The 16,611-nt window shown below is 36.8% G+C and overlaps 1 protein-coding gene across 1 annotated transcript in view; it reads left to right on the top strand.

Annotated features, from left to right (window-relative positions):
• The window catches only part of LOC107093744 (glutamate receptor ionotropic, NMDA 3B-like), a 145,542-nt gene that overhangs the window by 94,088 nt on the left and 34,843 nt on the right, over window positions 1–16,611 (top strand). Inside the window, exons 3-7 of the mRNA XM_015388989.1 lie at window positions 2,662–3,149; window positions 6,154–6,425; window positions 7,193–7,429; window positions 13,109–13,255; window positions 15,331–15,476. Coding sequence (XP_015244475.1) covers window positions 2,662–3,149; window positions 6,154–6,425; window positions 7,193–7,429; window positions 13,109–13,255; window positions 15,331–15,476 — 1,290 coding nt within the window. The remainder of the gene's footprint in view (window positions 1–2,661; window positions 3,150–6,153; window positions 6,426–7,192; window positions 7,430–13,108; window positions 13,256–15,330; window positions 15,477–16,611) is intronic.

The raw sequence follows: 16,611 nt of genomic DNA, 5'->3' as shown, positions 1-16,611 counted from the left end.
TACATTGGTCGAGCAGTATGGAGGGATATTGACATGTATTTTGTGGACTTTTATGGACCTTTCTGTCTCGGGCACATTAGACCTCCATTATTTGAATGTCAGCAGACAGCAAGATGCCTCCCAGATCTCCAGATGCATTTGAGATATCAAAAAAGTACTCCAGAGTGTTGTTCAGCATGGGGGTGAGTAGAAAATGAAGGCTAATCATGTTTTGGGTGTACTATTCCTTTAAATTTCAGTTTTAGTTACAGAGTATATGATGATTGGTGCCACTGCAAATACTGTACTTGGTGTGCTGTGAAGAGTTTAGATTGACTATTGATTGCTCTCTGAAAAGTAAAGAACTTAGTAGTGGTTTATAGTCACCCTTGATTTTGTCAGGACACTAGGGAAAGTCACAATCACTCTGTGGAGGGTCACTCAGGATGTAGTCTAAGGACTTTTAGATTGGGCTGTTTATAATTATACTGCTTGCAATATAGCCTTAGTGACCTTTATTCTGCTATGAAAGAAACTGATAAAAGGGGTCGCACTATCAAACTATGTGAACCCGCAAAGTTACACTCAATGCTCTTCCCACATACTGCCTGATTCTTATCCCTCCCCTCCAACAGCCTGGCCTTGTATTGCTCAGGAGAATGCTAACAAAGCTGAGGGAAGTGTAAGACTTCCACATGGAAGAGGCAATTAACAGCTCAATGCCCTAAGGGATAAAGTGGGAAAGGCAAGGAGGGAGAGAGAAAATGTCTGGAGATATGAGCATGTGAGGAAGCGGCAAAGGAGTAAAAGAAAAATGTTGTAATTTCAAATCCAAAACTGTGGAGCAATGAAGGTAAAGTCATAGTATTGATGTTCATATTGTTCTTTTCGAAACTCCGACTTGAAAGATCCTAAAATACATTAAAGAAAGACAAGAACCTGGTCAAAGACAAGTACATAGATAAAAGATGAGGAAGTAGGAAGTAGCTAAAGGTAACACCGAAACAGAGTCAAAGAAAAGCTTGTAAGAAAAAGGGATGTGGGGGAGGACTAAAGGGAGGGAGACAGATAGAGGGCTATTGTTATCAGAGTGAGATCTGCCAGTCAGTTCAATCTCACTCGACACAGCTGCCACACTGATTCTTATCTCCACAGAAGAGATTAAAACAGTCGAAACAAGCAAGTCTTGTATCATCCACAGCACTCAAAAAAGACAGAGGGAGTAAACTTCCCTACAAACCAAAAGAGATGGAGTGATAATAGGCAGAGGCACATGCCTCAGTTCTCTTATAGAGTCATCACTTACTGACCGCTCTGCTGACATTCAGGCTGGCCAAGTAAACCGGGACCAGGTGTTAGTGAGAGGAAGTCATCCCTCTCTGACACTACAGGCAAACTCATCAGGCTGGTTTGACATCCACGATCATTCTTTAACTTCTGCTTTCAGTCCAGAACAACAACATAACCTGCTGAAACAAGGACATGGTGGTATTGCTTGTAAATGTTTCATATTTCACACCTCAACTCTTTGGCTACCACTGTATTGCAGCACAGTCCTATCCAAATTTGTCACTAAGTGTGAGAAAATAGTTTTGTATTATCCTGCACAGATAGGAAATATAAAGTAAAACTTACTTTGTGGTTAATTTATTTATTTTCCCTCTATTTTTGGCTAGCAGAACCCATTAGAGTATGAGTCTAGAGTGGGTTGGCTTGATGAATCTGCTGTCTGTTTGATATGATGATTCAGCTGCACTATTACCATGAGCGATTTCATCTTAAGGCAATGCAAGCTCTTTCACTTTATGGTCAAAGAGGCAGAGGGAGCTGCTGATGACAAAACACAAGTTAATGTGGGATGAGACAGAGGCATTTAATCAGGTTCATCAGATATATGGGGATGATGATGTAAATTCTAACGTAATGTATGGTGATGAACAAACTCCAAAGAACACACACACACCCTTAAAATTTGGCAGGGAGAAGAGATAAATGACCCACATGATCAGATTAGTGTGGTTGTTTGCATACACTGCATTTATGATCAAAAACTTGAACACCCATTTCCCATTAGCAGCAGGGAAAACTTGCCATTTCCAGGCTTGACCGTGACCTCCATGGCACGGCATGGCAAAAAAATTCTATGAACTTTACTTTAACATTTGCCAAACTGTTTCCATAATTTGCAACCATCTTACAATCCCCAACTAATTAAGATTAAGTAGATCTCACATGCCTTGTTAAAATGTTACCTGACAGTGTCCTTGTGACCAAATACTAAGACATGACCTAGCAATTCCAGTGCGATTTAAGAGAGGTCAGGGAAGATGCATGTATGAATGGGGATTGCTCTTCTTAATATATTCCACAGTAAAGATCAGTGCTGGGCCACCAGGAGAGTGAGATGAATAGCAATGACTGTTTGTATGGACTGGCAGATAGGAGAAGACCCTCACTGCACTGCATTAACTTTTAATTACGACCGTCTGGGAGATTCAATTACCCATTTGAGACTAGACCTGCCAGGGCTCTACAATCAGAGTGTGCCCATCTGTGCCAGGGTAAAACTTTTACCTTTCGATAAAGTGAACTGGTGGTTATTTCTGGTTATATTTCTAATTTTAAATTTGAAATATATCATTATTTGTTTCTGGCTAATTTTTTTTTGTTCTTTCATTGAAGGTTTCTGTCCAACATTTCCTTCACTGGCTCGACAGGACTGATCCAAGTGGATGCATATGTTTCTAGAGTCCTCTCCTCACAACTCTTCCATGTATGGAGTCTTAAAAGAGGAGCCCTGGGTCAACCAGCTTGGGTTACTGTAGGACAGTGGACCCGTGGACGACTGGAGCTGGAGGGCGGCATTTTGGGAGGACTTGGTAACAGCCAGGGACAAGGTCTTGGAGCTGGAGTAAGAGGAGGGGACGGCCAGGGAGATGGCTATTTGGGAGGACTCTGGAGGCCAGGACTTTCTGTTGAGGGACACCGCCTCCGTGTGGTGACGTTGGTGGAACACCCATTTGTCTTCACACGGGAGGTAGATGAGGATGGGTTGTGCCCAGCTGGTCAGCTTTGTCTGGATCCTAGAACCAACCGATCTGATATAATCAATGCTCTCTTTAACCAGCTACACAACCCCAACTCTACAGTAATGGACTGGGAAGGAATCGGTGGGTTTGTCTGGCACTTATTTACTTAATAATGCATGAATAAGTAGCTAATTCAGACACTCCAGTAACATTACTAATTTAGCACATGCAGACAATATATTTTATCAATTACTTATATATCTAATTACATTCTACTTCAGAGCTTGATGTTAACCATTGCCCGATCGCCCGGGGCAAGTAGTTTTTATTGTCAGGAGAGTACAAATTTCATTGCATTTGCCCACCGGGCAAGAAAAAATTATTTATCACTGAAAATGACTTTAAAATCACCGACATTTGCTGAAAACGACCCACAAGCGTTGCTGGCGCGATTTTTGTTGTTTTGTACACATTCTCGTGTGATTTGTAAAAGCTGCATGATTTTCCGCTAGATTGCGTGCTTTTTTTACGGGAATTGGCGCGTTAAAGGACCAAATATGGACAATTTCAGCGCCACAGAAGCGGTGGAGAACTGGTGGAAAGATGATGATAAAGCCAAACAACCAGGATTCAGCTCTTGGGGAGGGAATTCTGCAGAGCAGCAGCTGGATGATGAATTTAATCTATACTATAATACACGCTAGATTAAAAATGATCAGTCAGGGATTAGGAAAATAATAATTGTATGCGCACAGTGTAAATATTTCTGTCATATGGCAGTCTTCTGTACAGCAGTCATAAATTAAAAAATGTTCATTAATTTTTTTTTCTCTTAGACATTGGAGCGGTGCATTTAAATGTTTTAGAGCTAAACATGTCAAATTGGTGAGTAGTAGTAGTGTAAGTTTTTTATAGATTTTTAACATTACAATTTATATTTTCCCAAGCACACAACAGTTTAAAGCAAAGTTTAGTTTGAAAAGAATGTGCAGGAAGGATTGAAAAGCATGTTAACAAAGTAATGTAGGCTTAAGTTCATTATCTGACGCATACATATACACACCAGGAACATGTTTCATTGATATATATACAAAAATGAATATTAGGAACTATAGTTATCAAACATTATACTGGGCAAGTAAAAATTGTTTCTGGGCAAATGAAAACTGTAAAAATCCTTAACGTCAACCTCTGTATTTATAATTTCAGTACTTTCATCTGAAAAGGGCATCACCTTTTAACAGTTCTTGAAACCAACAATCTTCCCAATTCATACTTCACTTTTAAGTCAATACAACTCCAAAATCCATTAAATGAGCAATATGAAAGGAGAATTGGTTTGTTGCATATCTCTAATCAAATGTACAGAAATATAATTGGTAGAAAAAACCTGGGAAAAACTAACACAAACCAATTCTGACAATTGAATTTCTGTAAAGTTCACCATGACTGATTCCATGATCCTTTGATTCTTCCAGGTTGATGTTAATACTATGTAAACTGACACACATCGATAGTAATTCAACAAGGCAGAGTAGTTTTAAAGTGTTATTTATATTGGTGATTGCTGTAGCGTCAACTGCATAATGAAAGTGAAGACTTTTACTACATGCTCATCTATGAGAACCGAATCCTGCAAAGTCAATGACTTAATACAATCAGATGGGTTTCCTTAGATAGAAAACCTTAAACCAATCTGACTGCTTGACTCCAGTCAATTGTCTATGCAAAGCGCCTTGAGATAAATGTATTGTGAGTTGGCGCTATCTAAAGAAATTATTTAATTGAATGAAAAACTGTATTAGTGCAGGATCATTAATGGTCATTAGTGTTTAAAAACATATCAGATTTTCTTGTCAGGGGCTCAGTTCCAGTTGTATCACCAACAAATAAAGAGCATTGAAATTATTTAGTCAATTTGAGATGAAAATCACTCTATTAACCATGAATTAGGGGATGTGTTTCTAAATCAGACAGGTATTTGGTATCTGGCCCACAGGTTTAAACTTGAAAGCTTTTCCTAATTTTTTGTATCTATAATTAAAAATCTGCTACCAGATCACACAATTTGAGACTTGTTCTTACCTTAAAGCAATAATACTATAATGATTAGCTGTATATAATACATTTATATATATATATATATATATATATATATATATATATATATATATATATATATATATATATATACCTTCCGATATTCCGAACATTTATGTCAATGTAAACACAGCAATTTTCTAAATGATATTGGGTGCAAATTTTTGAAAAAAGAAAATAATGTATTACCATTTGTGAAAAGGCTGTAAAATGACTGAATGTGGAAAGGATGCTAAAAACTTTCCAGATGCACTGTATCTGGATGGCTCTTAGGCAAGACTTCAGGGTAGTCGTTTATGTAGTTATATGGGTACAGGAAGTTACTCTTTAAGTCATAAAGGTTGCACTGTGTTCATATTTTGCGCTCTAAGGTTGGGAAATCCTACTGTTCTTTTTACCAAGTGGTTCATTCCTTACCCTTAGGCATAGAAACAAAGTAAATGGTAAAATTCCAAATATACCAACTTTAACTTTATCCTTTTGCATAGATAGAATTTCAGACTAGTTCCCAAACCAAGAGAGCTCATACAGTATTTGTCTTTAGCTCTACAAGTTATGTGGATATTAATAAGGAAATTTAACTTTTTTTTTATGAAGCACCCTTTAGAGCTATAAATGGCAAATTACAAGTTTTCATAGGGTTGTCTATGGGTTTAGATTCATGGAGTCATCTGGGCCCAACCTAAAGGAGTTGGCAGACTACCGTTTTTAATTAACTAAGATTGCAAAAAGACTTTGCCAAAGAAATCAAGATAGCAAAAAGTTTGGTTTGCACTGCCAGCTGTCTGTTTTTATACATATTTTAAGAGTTTATTATTTATTTTTTTTTAGTATTCTAGGCTTAATTTTAGTAAATGTAACCCGAGGATTTTGTGCCAGGTTCATTAAAATGTCCAGGCTGAATTTCTCTTTTATGTACCATCAGCAATTTTCTTGAATCACTGTTGTATAGAGATTCCCAGTGGTGCAACCACTGCACTTACAAAGTATGCATATGAATGTCTGAACGGTTTGAAATCATTATCTCTCTTTTTTCTTTCCTTAGACTTACCGGGAGACCTAAGGAAATGCTGCTATGGATACTGCATTGACTTGTTGGAGAAACTGGCAGAGGACATGGGATTTACCTTTGACCTTTATATTGTGGGAGATGGAAAGTATGGTGCGTTAAGTGGGACGGGACGCTGGACCGGCCTTGTGGGGGACCTCCTGAATGGAACAGCTGACATGGCGGTCACTTCTTTCTCCATTAACTCTGCCAGAAGCAGAGTTATAGATTTCACCTCTCCCTTTTACTCCACCAGTCTGGGAATTCTGGTATCAAAGCTTAAAATTGTTAATATTTTTTTTTTGTTAAAATGTTTTGGTTATATGTATTCTAAAGCTGGAGGAATGCCAAATGGGGTGCCAACAGAAATGTTCTTAAAACACCTATTTCTCTACATGTAATAATTTTCCCCATTTTATAAAAGGAGTCAGTAAAAAAATGTATTGGTGAAATTATGCTACTGCAACGTTTTCTTTTGCAAGATTTATTTATTCAGGGGCCTCTCACATGTATTTATTCTGGTGTAAAGAAATTAGTTCATGTTTGTATGAGATATGGCTTTAAAAAATTCTAGATTTTATGTCCCTGTTTAAGCCTACAGAATCTTTTTATCTCATCACTACTGTTTCAGAAAAGACCTAACACGATGTAACCTTTAATTCTTTTGTGCGTTTCACTCTTAATCCCAGTCTTCTGGAGGGAGAAAGATCTTCTTTTTGGCAATTAGTTAGTGGAGCTTTGTGGAGGAAATGTTAATTATAAAAGTTTAAAACAAAAGTCACAGTAGCTTAACCACTGTCAAAAGTACATAGGAAATAAGAACTCAATTACAGAGAAATGGCATTCTTCTAAAATATGCATGCACAATAAGCAATTCATTCAGTTTGCTTGAACATAATTGTAATTAGACTGGTATAAATTAGGATTGTATTCTAGAAAAAGAGTAAGACATATTGAGTTCTGTACTTAAAAGTAAAAATAAGGAATTTATTGAGTTAATTTCCTGAAGTGTTTTGTTTGTTCTTTAATCATTCAGGTTCGTAGCCGGGACACGGCAGCGCCTATCGGTGCCTTCATGTGGCCGCTCCACTGGTCCATGTGGGTGGGCATTTTTGTCACGTTGCACCTCACAGCACTCTTCCTCACCTTGTATGAGTGGAACAGCCCATTTGGCATGACTCCCCATGGCAGGAACAGGCTGCGTGTGTTCTCCTACTCATCTGCCCTCAATCTCTGCTACGCAATACTCTTTGGACGCACTGTTGCCACCAAGGTAAAGAAGCTCTCCCTCTGTGGCAAGTAGGTATCATGCAGGTTTTGTCTGAAAATAGAAATTAGCAAAGGAAGCCGTGGAGAGAGAGGGATGCAGAGCAAGAGAAAGAGAACAAAAAACAGTAAGGAGTAAGTCATGAGAAAAAGCATGAGGAAAATGATAGCGATGAGTGTTAACAATGAAAAGATGAAGAGCAGAGTGGTTAAGAGGGTAGGCAGTGATGAAGTAGAGAGATACGGGGAGGTAATGTACGTACAGGGAGAGAAAAGAGAAAGGGTAAGTGTGTTGACAGATACGAAGGGAGTTTTAGAACAGAATGATAGGGATGGATGAAAGTGGTGAAAGATTTAACGGCTACAGGTCAACTCCCTAAAGTAGTCAGACAAAAGGTTATATAAAAAAAAGAAGCAGGAGCTGTGGACTGCTTAAGGGTTGCTAAGGTGATGGAACACAAGGTAACATCAGGCTGACGGATAAATTCTTAGACAGAGTTCAAAGTGTAATTGTGGAAAAGAGTTTGAGGGTGATGTTCAGTAGATTTGTCTTATAGATATAGTTCTGTGGCTGTTGGCTGAAAAATCACTCCACATACAAATAAAAACAATAGTAATCCACACATTCAAAGAAATCTAAATAAATTGCTCCTTATATGATGAATAAAAAGCTGAATAACAGAAACATTTCAAGCATTTGGTGAAAAACAGACTTAACATCTTGAAGCCACTAGGGGCCTCACCTATGCAACGGGATCTGTAGATACATTATCCCTACAGTGTGACTTGAATGCTTGAGTAGGGGAATCTATCAGCTTTCTGGTCTTACTTTCAGACAAACTGATAGTTCATTTGAAGTGTTTGTGAGATTATTAATTTAGAATCCATCAACCTTCAATGTGTCTTCTTAACAAAAACGTTTAAAGTAATCTTGTCTCTCATTTATCCTCTTAAAATAAATCCAGTCTACAAGTTTATTATGAAGAGAAAACAGCTGTAATTACAGTTTAGCTTATCTGATCATTTTCATGGAATACTGTCTACAGGTCTTTGTGAAGCTTTCTGTGGGTTTTCCTTGGTGGTGTTGTGGTCATGACCACCTAACCAAGACAGAGTTAAAAGGACTAAGACCACAAAATAACAAGATAAGACCAAGACATGGAGTAAATGCAGATAAAAACAAGAACCGATACTGCCCTAACACAAATATATATTTTTTTATTTCCATTATCAATAAGTTTAAAGTAACATTCAATGTTGTGATCATGTTAATCCTGCTGCTAAAATATTCAAACGAAATGCTGTAGCTCATATTTCAGCTAACCTACAGTATAAAATAGCTAGAGACCGACTGGTTGCAGTTGTGCACCTAACTTCTGCCACAAAACCCAACTTTCATGTAAGCAAAAATTCAAGTTTTCATTTTGTCTGATAAATCAGACCAGCTGTTAATAAGTAAATAAGACAAAGCAGTGAACTAGCAGACTAAACCTGAGCAACATTAGTGTTAGATGTAGGCAGAGTGAATGAAAGGAGACAGTTGGTTTTGAAAAGATCTAACCCATTTAGCAATATTGCACAGAAAGATGAACATCCAAAAATGCACTGGAAAATGTTTTCTCATCACTATGAACTTTTCACCCTCAGTGTGTAATGATGCTGTTTTCTGTTTTTGGATGCTGTCGGCATTTCCAATTGATGTAGTAAAACTTATTTGAATGCAGTGAATACATTTGCCTAAATTGCATAATAAATTATACTGCAGCTCTCATTTTGTAAAAATTCGGTTCACCATGTCTAAAACTCAGACAGGACTAGGTAGAAATGTAGTCAGGACACAAAAATGTAAACAAGACCAGGAATGCCCTTAACCATTACAGTAGCAATAAAAAAAAAAAAAAATACTTTTTTTTATACCATTTGTTGAGCCTAACAAAATAGTATGAAACTGGTGAATTTGCTTGGTAATTGTTGACTGTTTCATATTTTTCCTAATATTTAGTAGTTTTCTCTTACCTGTAGATTTCTTTGTAGGGATGGAGTTCTCCGGCTGTTTTAGGCATGAATTTCAAATTCACAGCCCCATTAGGGATATATTTACAGAAAAAACCCTGAAATGTTTAGTTGTTATTTTCACACTGCAGTAAAAGGAAAAAAGAAAGTCTGAGCATGAGTACTAAACTCTGACAGACAAATGTGTTTGCTTTTTGTCTGTCAATAAATAGGCATTGACTGGGGAAACAATCTTGTTTCCTGCATCTTGTTTTCATGTCATTTGTTTGACATAAATATGTAAAGATATTAAATGCGCCTTTGCAATAACAGCATTCTTCTGAGACGTGTCAGACGTGACAGATTGTATCACACCCACAGTCACATTGGCACATGTGTCCAACCACAATAGGGATGAATGATAACTCCGTCCTCTGTGCATTCTTTGTTTTCCATTCAGCAAGTCAGGCTTTCCCAGATCCATCATTATGATAACTTGAAGTTTTCATGCAGCAAGTGTCATTTCCTTAATTTAGGGCTGTCCCCTTTTTGAGTTTGCAGCTCATCATGAAGCATTCTAAATGCGTAATTGCATGTTGTCCCTTAAATAAAGCTGCTGAAAATATCAAGGTAGAGGAGTGATCAAAGGACTGTTGCATAACTCAAAGGTCATGTTTGATCTTTACCTCAGCTAACATGTCAGTTAACAGTTGTGTTCATTAGCAGCCTTAGGAGCTGTTAAAATGTCCTTCAGCTGCTCTATGAAACTCCGGGTGCTGAGCCAAATAGTGATGTTTTCTCAGATTATGGGTGTAGGGCAGGGCAAGCAAATCTATCACTAAAGTTCAGCACTGAAATTTGATTTAATCCATTCAGACATCTATTAGCTATCCTGCTTTTGTTTTGGAATAGTTCATAGGGTCTGAAGCCCAGCCCATTATTAAAAAGAGCATATACCAGAGTTTTTTCCAGTCTATTATTGTGCTATCACAATTCAATTCAATAAAAAAAATAATGTATCAAACCCAAAAGGGAAATTAAATGTTGCAGTAAGACATTTTGGTGTTGTAGGTGTTGATAGCTGTGGGCAGGAAGGAGTTTCTGTATCGGTCTTTCTTGAACCGGATCTGGAGAAGTCTCAGACTGAAGACACTCTGCTGTCGTTTAAAAATCTTTAAACAGAGGTTAAGTAGGATGCTCACTGTTGGCCATAATCTTCTTCACTTTATGAAGAGTTTGTCTTTGTGAAATAATCTCCAGAGGTTCTAGAAGAGTTCCCAGAACCGAGCTGGCCTTCTTATTTTGCTTGTTGTGCTCTTTTAAACAAACAGGCGAGCATCAATGCCTTTACAAACGGATCAATGTTTTAGCTTGATTCAAAAAGAGGGGGGAGTGGTTAGGGCATAGGCGTTTGAATCCTGAGGTTGTGAGTTCGATCCCCAACTCCCACAGACTGTCACTCTGGGTCCCTGAGCAAGACCCTTAACCCCACACTGCTCCCCGGGCACCGCACAATGGCAGCCCACCGCTCCCCAAGAGGAGGGGTTAAATGCAGGAAAGTAATTTCCCTCTGGGATTATTAGAGTACCGGTATATATATATTTAAAAATAAATAAAAAAAATAAATGAGCTACACAGTGTGGGAAAATGGAGGAAAGGGTATTGACTTATCAATAACTGATATTTTCTAAAACCAAAAAGCATCATAGATCGGGATCATTTAGCTTAAATGTAGTAGTGATAAAGTTTTTCTTTTCTTTTTTTTTTTTTCCGATAAGCTCTCCTAAATATTATCCGGTTGTATTGATGTGTTCCCATTTTATCCCAAATTCCTCTGATTAACTGTAAATATAGTCTTTATACCATTAAGTATTACTTTGTTTTAAGTTAGCATGAACATCTGTGTAAATACTGTAATACAAGAATGTATTCTTGTATTACAGTATTAGTAGTACAATTATAATCATATTATTAATAATAGTTTATAATTAAAATCTTATCATTTCTATAAGAATTTAGGCATTTATCTCACCATTTTTATTCATTTGGTACTTGACTTTTCCCCAATGCTTTTTACATTTCACACTCATTTTGTCATAGAATGGATAAACTGTTTGATTTCTTCAAGTATTCTCCTTTATAGCTTTCTGTAAGAAAATAGATAAAAAAAAATATCAACCAGCAGGAGGTTGTACATAGCAGCTTTGGTTTAATTAGGAGTTATAATCTGTTATATTTCATAAAGTCAATCAGAAATACAATCAGCTCTAATGGGTATAATTTAGAGTCTTGAGAAAATGATTCCCAATTAAAATCAAGGTATAACGGATTTTAACCTTCATATTTCCTTAAAAACCAAGATAGAAAAACAAAGACAATGAAAATAGATACAGTGTTTATATAAATCGGGATAGGTTTGGATGAAATTCTGATATTTTGTTACAAAATGGGGTTAAGAGTTACATTTGAATTAACTTTAAACCAAGCTGCTAAATAATGATACATGATTGGCCACTAGAGCTTGTTTTTCTTTCATAAACTTATAGTTTGCCTTCCAAACTATTTTATCTTTTTTTATTTAAAGACTTTGGCCGCTATGGCAGAAATGTGGATTATCATTTTATATACCAGAAGCGCATACTGTATGCGGTGTATTATTCATTTCTCAACACTATAAAAACCGGCTTGTTTCACAATCATATCCCTTTTCTGCTTTGATGATACAGTTTGAGCATCCGTGCCACTAACAACCAAACAAAAAAACCTGTGTTCTCACTGTGTTGTGCCAACAAATCATCTAATCTCGAAGCTTTTTTATCCCATGAAAAGCACACGCATACAACTAGAAGAATGTAGGCTAAGCTGTCAAACTGATGGAGTTAGAGTGAATTAGGGATCTATTTTGAATCCTGCTTGATGAGCTTTTTATTGAACAATGCTTTATTATTTTTCGGGTGTGCGTCACTGTGATGAAGTACACAGTTTCCACAGAAAATTCTGCTTTCAGCTTGTTGTTTAAATATATTTGTAAACATTAAATTAAAACATGTTCTACAAGATTCATATCTTACATTCACTTGGAAACAAGGACTCAATTTACACAAAACATTGCTGAGTCTGCATTTCAAGCCCCCTTTATTATTATATTACCATTATAAAGCAATAGAGTAGCATCTAAACTTAATGAGGATGACAATCCTCCACCAAACATGTTAATGAAAAAAATCATGTTTATATAAAGTATCAATTTATTCCCTTTTCAGCAAACCAACTAATTATGCTGCGGGCTCAAACCCTCTTCACAAAAGTGGGTTATAACCTGGTTCTATTTTTGACGTCCCATTAATCTTCAAGCTTTAAAACAGAAGAAGTGAATTTATTTCTCTTTTTTTCTAAGTGGATTTAATTTGGTTTAGTAATTAAATGATTAAACTTTTCAGGAGGTGGATTCCCCCCTAAGCAGGCAATTTCATAGAAAGATTTAGCCATGTACTGAAAGAAGTTTATTCAGTGGATTCTCCAAGCTCGTTTTTGTTTTTTGCTGATTTATCAAGGAAATAACTGGGATTTTTAAAGGGGGAAAGAACAGATGTTGCATATGATTAGCAATCTTGTATTTCAAAAATTCTAAAAATAATTTTCTGATGCATCTATATAAATACCTTCCTGTGTTTCTTTTCTAAATCCTCTTCAGACTCCTAAATGTTGGACGGGACGTTTCTTGATGAACCTTTGGGCTATTTTCTGCTTACTGGTGCTGTCCAGCTATACGGCCAATCTTGCTGCTGTGATGGTTGGAGAGAAAACATTCGAACAGGTTTCAGGGATTCACGACGACAAGGTAAGATGACTTTCAAGAACACAAGCTTATACCTGGAAGGACTTTATTCATCATAGTGATCAGACAACAATTAAAAACCAGTTGTGCTGTTGGCAGGATATTTTAAGTTGTTTTTATGTAGCTGAAAATATAGTGCATTATTGGGAAATGCACTATATTTCACAGGATTTTCTCATTCTTATACTGTAAAAACACAGCTGCATGCATATGTGATCCTTCTGGTTCTATTGGTTACGCCTTAAAAGTGCAATTATTTGTTTGCAAGTCGTCAATTCTAAAGGATGAATTTTATGAATCAGGAATTTGTCAGGGAAAATTTGTTACAAGACAGTATGATGAAGCCAAAGGTCATTACCAAGACTGATATTGCAAACTGGTTCCCAAAATTGAACACACCATCCTTAACCAACCAACCATATGGACAGTGAAAGGAAATGGCAATCTATCTTCATAAACAGGCCAAGAAAGCAAACTTTAACAGAGAGGCAGTTTAGAAAGTACTGTAATTATGGAGGAGCTGCAGAAATCCACAGCTCAGGTGGCAAAATGTTGATAGGACAACTACTAGCTGTAGTTGTAGCTGGCCTTCATGGAAGAGTGAAAAGAAGAAATAAGAAATATAAGGTTGACATAAGAAATTTGGGACAAGTCATGTTGGAAAAACATTAAATATATGGAAGAAGGTGTTCTGATGGGATCCTAGATGAAACATGCTGCGTGTGGTGAAAAACCAACAAATCGCCAAGAACACACAGTCCCCACAGTAAAACATGATAGGGCCCACATTATGCAGTGGGCATAGCTTAAAACAGGGTAAACTCAAAAGACAACCTGTTAGATGGTAATATAATCTAGTGAGCTATTGACTCTCTTTAAGAATGTATCCCTACACAACAGGTCATAGCTAAAAGGTAGTCAAAGAATGTTTTTTTAAGAAAGGTTCAGTCAAAGGCCTGACTAAAGGTTTCTATGAAATCTTTTGCAATGCTTTAAAAATATATGCATGCTCTTGTTTCAATATGACTTAGCTTGAGCTGTTTTACAAAGACTTCCATCTCTAGATGGTGAAAGCTGGTAAATACATGCTCAAAAGACAAGAGGTGTCATGTTTAGGTTGTTTAAGGACAGAAACACAAATTGAACCAAGAGTTGAGAGGTGCTGAAAATTTCATCAGAAATAGCACATCTCACAGCCATGTACTCGGAACTCTGGACAAGGAACACGGACAGTAAAATAGGCAGTAAAATATAAAGGAGAAACTGGATGTAGAATGGAGAATCATGCATATGACAGAATAACAGAGCAGCAGAGAGCAATGCCAACCAGGCAGCTTAAACAGAGGTGGGAAAGTGGAGAAGCACACAGGAAAGAGTAAGCAGGAACGAGGAACAGCTTAGAGCAATAAAGCCAACGGGAGACAACAGTATTAGGAGCAGACAAGAGATGAAGATGGCAGGAAATCTAACAGAATTAATATAAACATGTACATACAGCAGCACAAGGATAAACTAAGAATCAAATCAATAGCAGGGTGAAATAAAAATTACAGCAGCCAAAAACAACATAAAGAACAGAGAAAAATGGGAGTTACACAGAAAGAGACAAGCTGCAACTCCTCAAGCATTAACATGGGGAAGCTGACCAGAAAAGTTCAACAAGTATTACTGATTTTCCATAAAATATGCTGAAACCATCACTGCCCTTCCACTTCATAAATATGCGCTACTTTGTCGTGACTAGATTAAATAATTATTAAACTGGTGGTAGCTGAAGGCCTGTCTTACTCAGGCTTATACTTTTATTAGACACTAGGCATTTAACCAGTCTTAGACAAGAAAATATTTCTTTGTGACGAGTAGAATATTTCATCAGAAATTAGTGATTTTCATATCAACAAATCATATCAATAGGGGAATTCAAAGCTGCAATTAATTTAGAGGAGCAATAAGAAGGCTATTCATTGTAAAATTATCTTATATTTTCTTTACTCCTTTAATCTGAATCATATCATTTACTCATCAATAACCATCAATATGTTATCCTTTACCATCTCCTTCCTGTGTCACATCCCCAGCTGCACCATCCCTCTCTGGGTTTCCGTTTTGGCACCGTAAGGGAGAGCAGTGCTGAGGATTACATGAAGAAGAGTTTCCCTGAAATGCACGACTACATGAGACGCTTTAACCAGCCCACAACCCCAGAGGGTGTGCACATGTTGAAGTAAGACAACGCATGTTTTCTTTTTTTTTTTTTTTTTTTTTTTTTTATGTATTAGTTGTTTCTCAAGCTCTATGCAAGCCTTAACAGTCTAGTCTGTTTTATATCTGCACATCCTATTGCATCACATCTCTATAAAGCAGAACTGTTGATATTATTGACAGATTCTGCACATGCAGTTTTATTATATCATAAAGTCCCATTATGAATTTAAAAAGAAATAGTAAAAGGTTACACGTTTTTGTTAGTTTTGAATAATATCAGCTTTTTTTTGCCATTTCTCCGCCTAAAGTCATGTTCCCTGTAATCCATTTTTCAATGCTTTCTTATTAAATGGAACATGGTACTTTGCAATTGCACCTGTCAACTGTACAAACGAACACCCGTTGATGTATGTATTTGCACTTTGCATCAACATGACCTTTTTTTAATCCAAATCCATTTCAGATAAAGGTATAAGTGAGGTAAAGGCAGCATAAATTGCATTGGCAAAATGCTTGTGATATAAAGGGAAAATAGTTTTCTTATTCGTTATGAGTTTTGGAAAATAGAAAGAAATGCGAGTCAGGGCCAGAGTGATGTAATTATTGCTTAGAAGGAATGCTTCAGTGGGATGTTGAATAGGGACAGAAAGCAGATGAAAGCAAGAAGGCAGGGTATGTTTATTTTTAAAGTGTAAGGAATTCACAAGGGCTCCAGAAATGATTCATATACAACATTAAAAAACATAAAGCAGATAGAACCTGAGGTACTAAAAGCAAATGTTAACAGAGGAGCTGGGGGGAAGGTTTATGTACCTGCATGACCCTCTCCTGTAAGGGTCGGCTGAAATATAGAGTTAGAGTCATGCATCTGGACATATTCACAGCAGTAGGTCTATTCTATAAAATCTCTCGGTGAAAGCTGGAGTACCTGTGGAAAACCCACATGTGCGCAAGGAGGAAATTTCAATTCTAAGCAGGAGAGACTGCAGCTGGAACTTTACCCTACAACTTTACTCTGCTAAACACCAATATACTGCCTGATTATTATACATATTATACATCCAGGTTTCTATATAGGGACCTAATCACATACCTATTAAACACTATATATATATATATATATATATATATATATATATATATATATATATATA

This window comes from Cyprinodon variegatus, unplaced genomic scaffold (genome assembly GCF_000732505.1).
Source record: "Cyprinodon variegatus isolate N-32 unplaced genomic scaffold, C_variegatus-1.0 Scaffold444, whole genome shotgun sequence".
NCBI lineage: Eukaryota > Metazoa > Chordata > Actinopteri > Cyprinodontiformes > Cyprinodontidae > Cyprinodon > Cyprinodon variegatus.
This window is presented reverse-complemented; position numbering and strand designations above follow the sequence as displayed.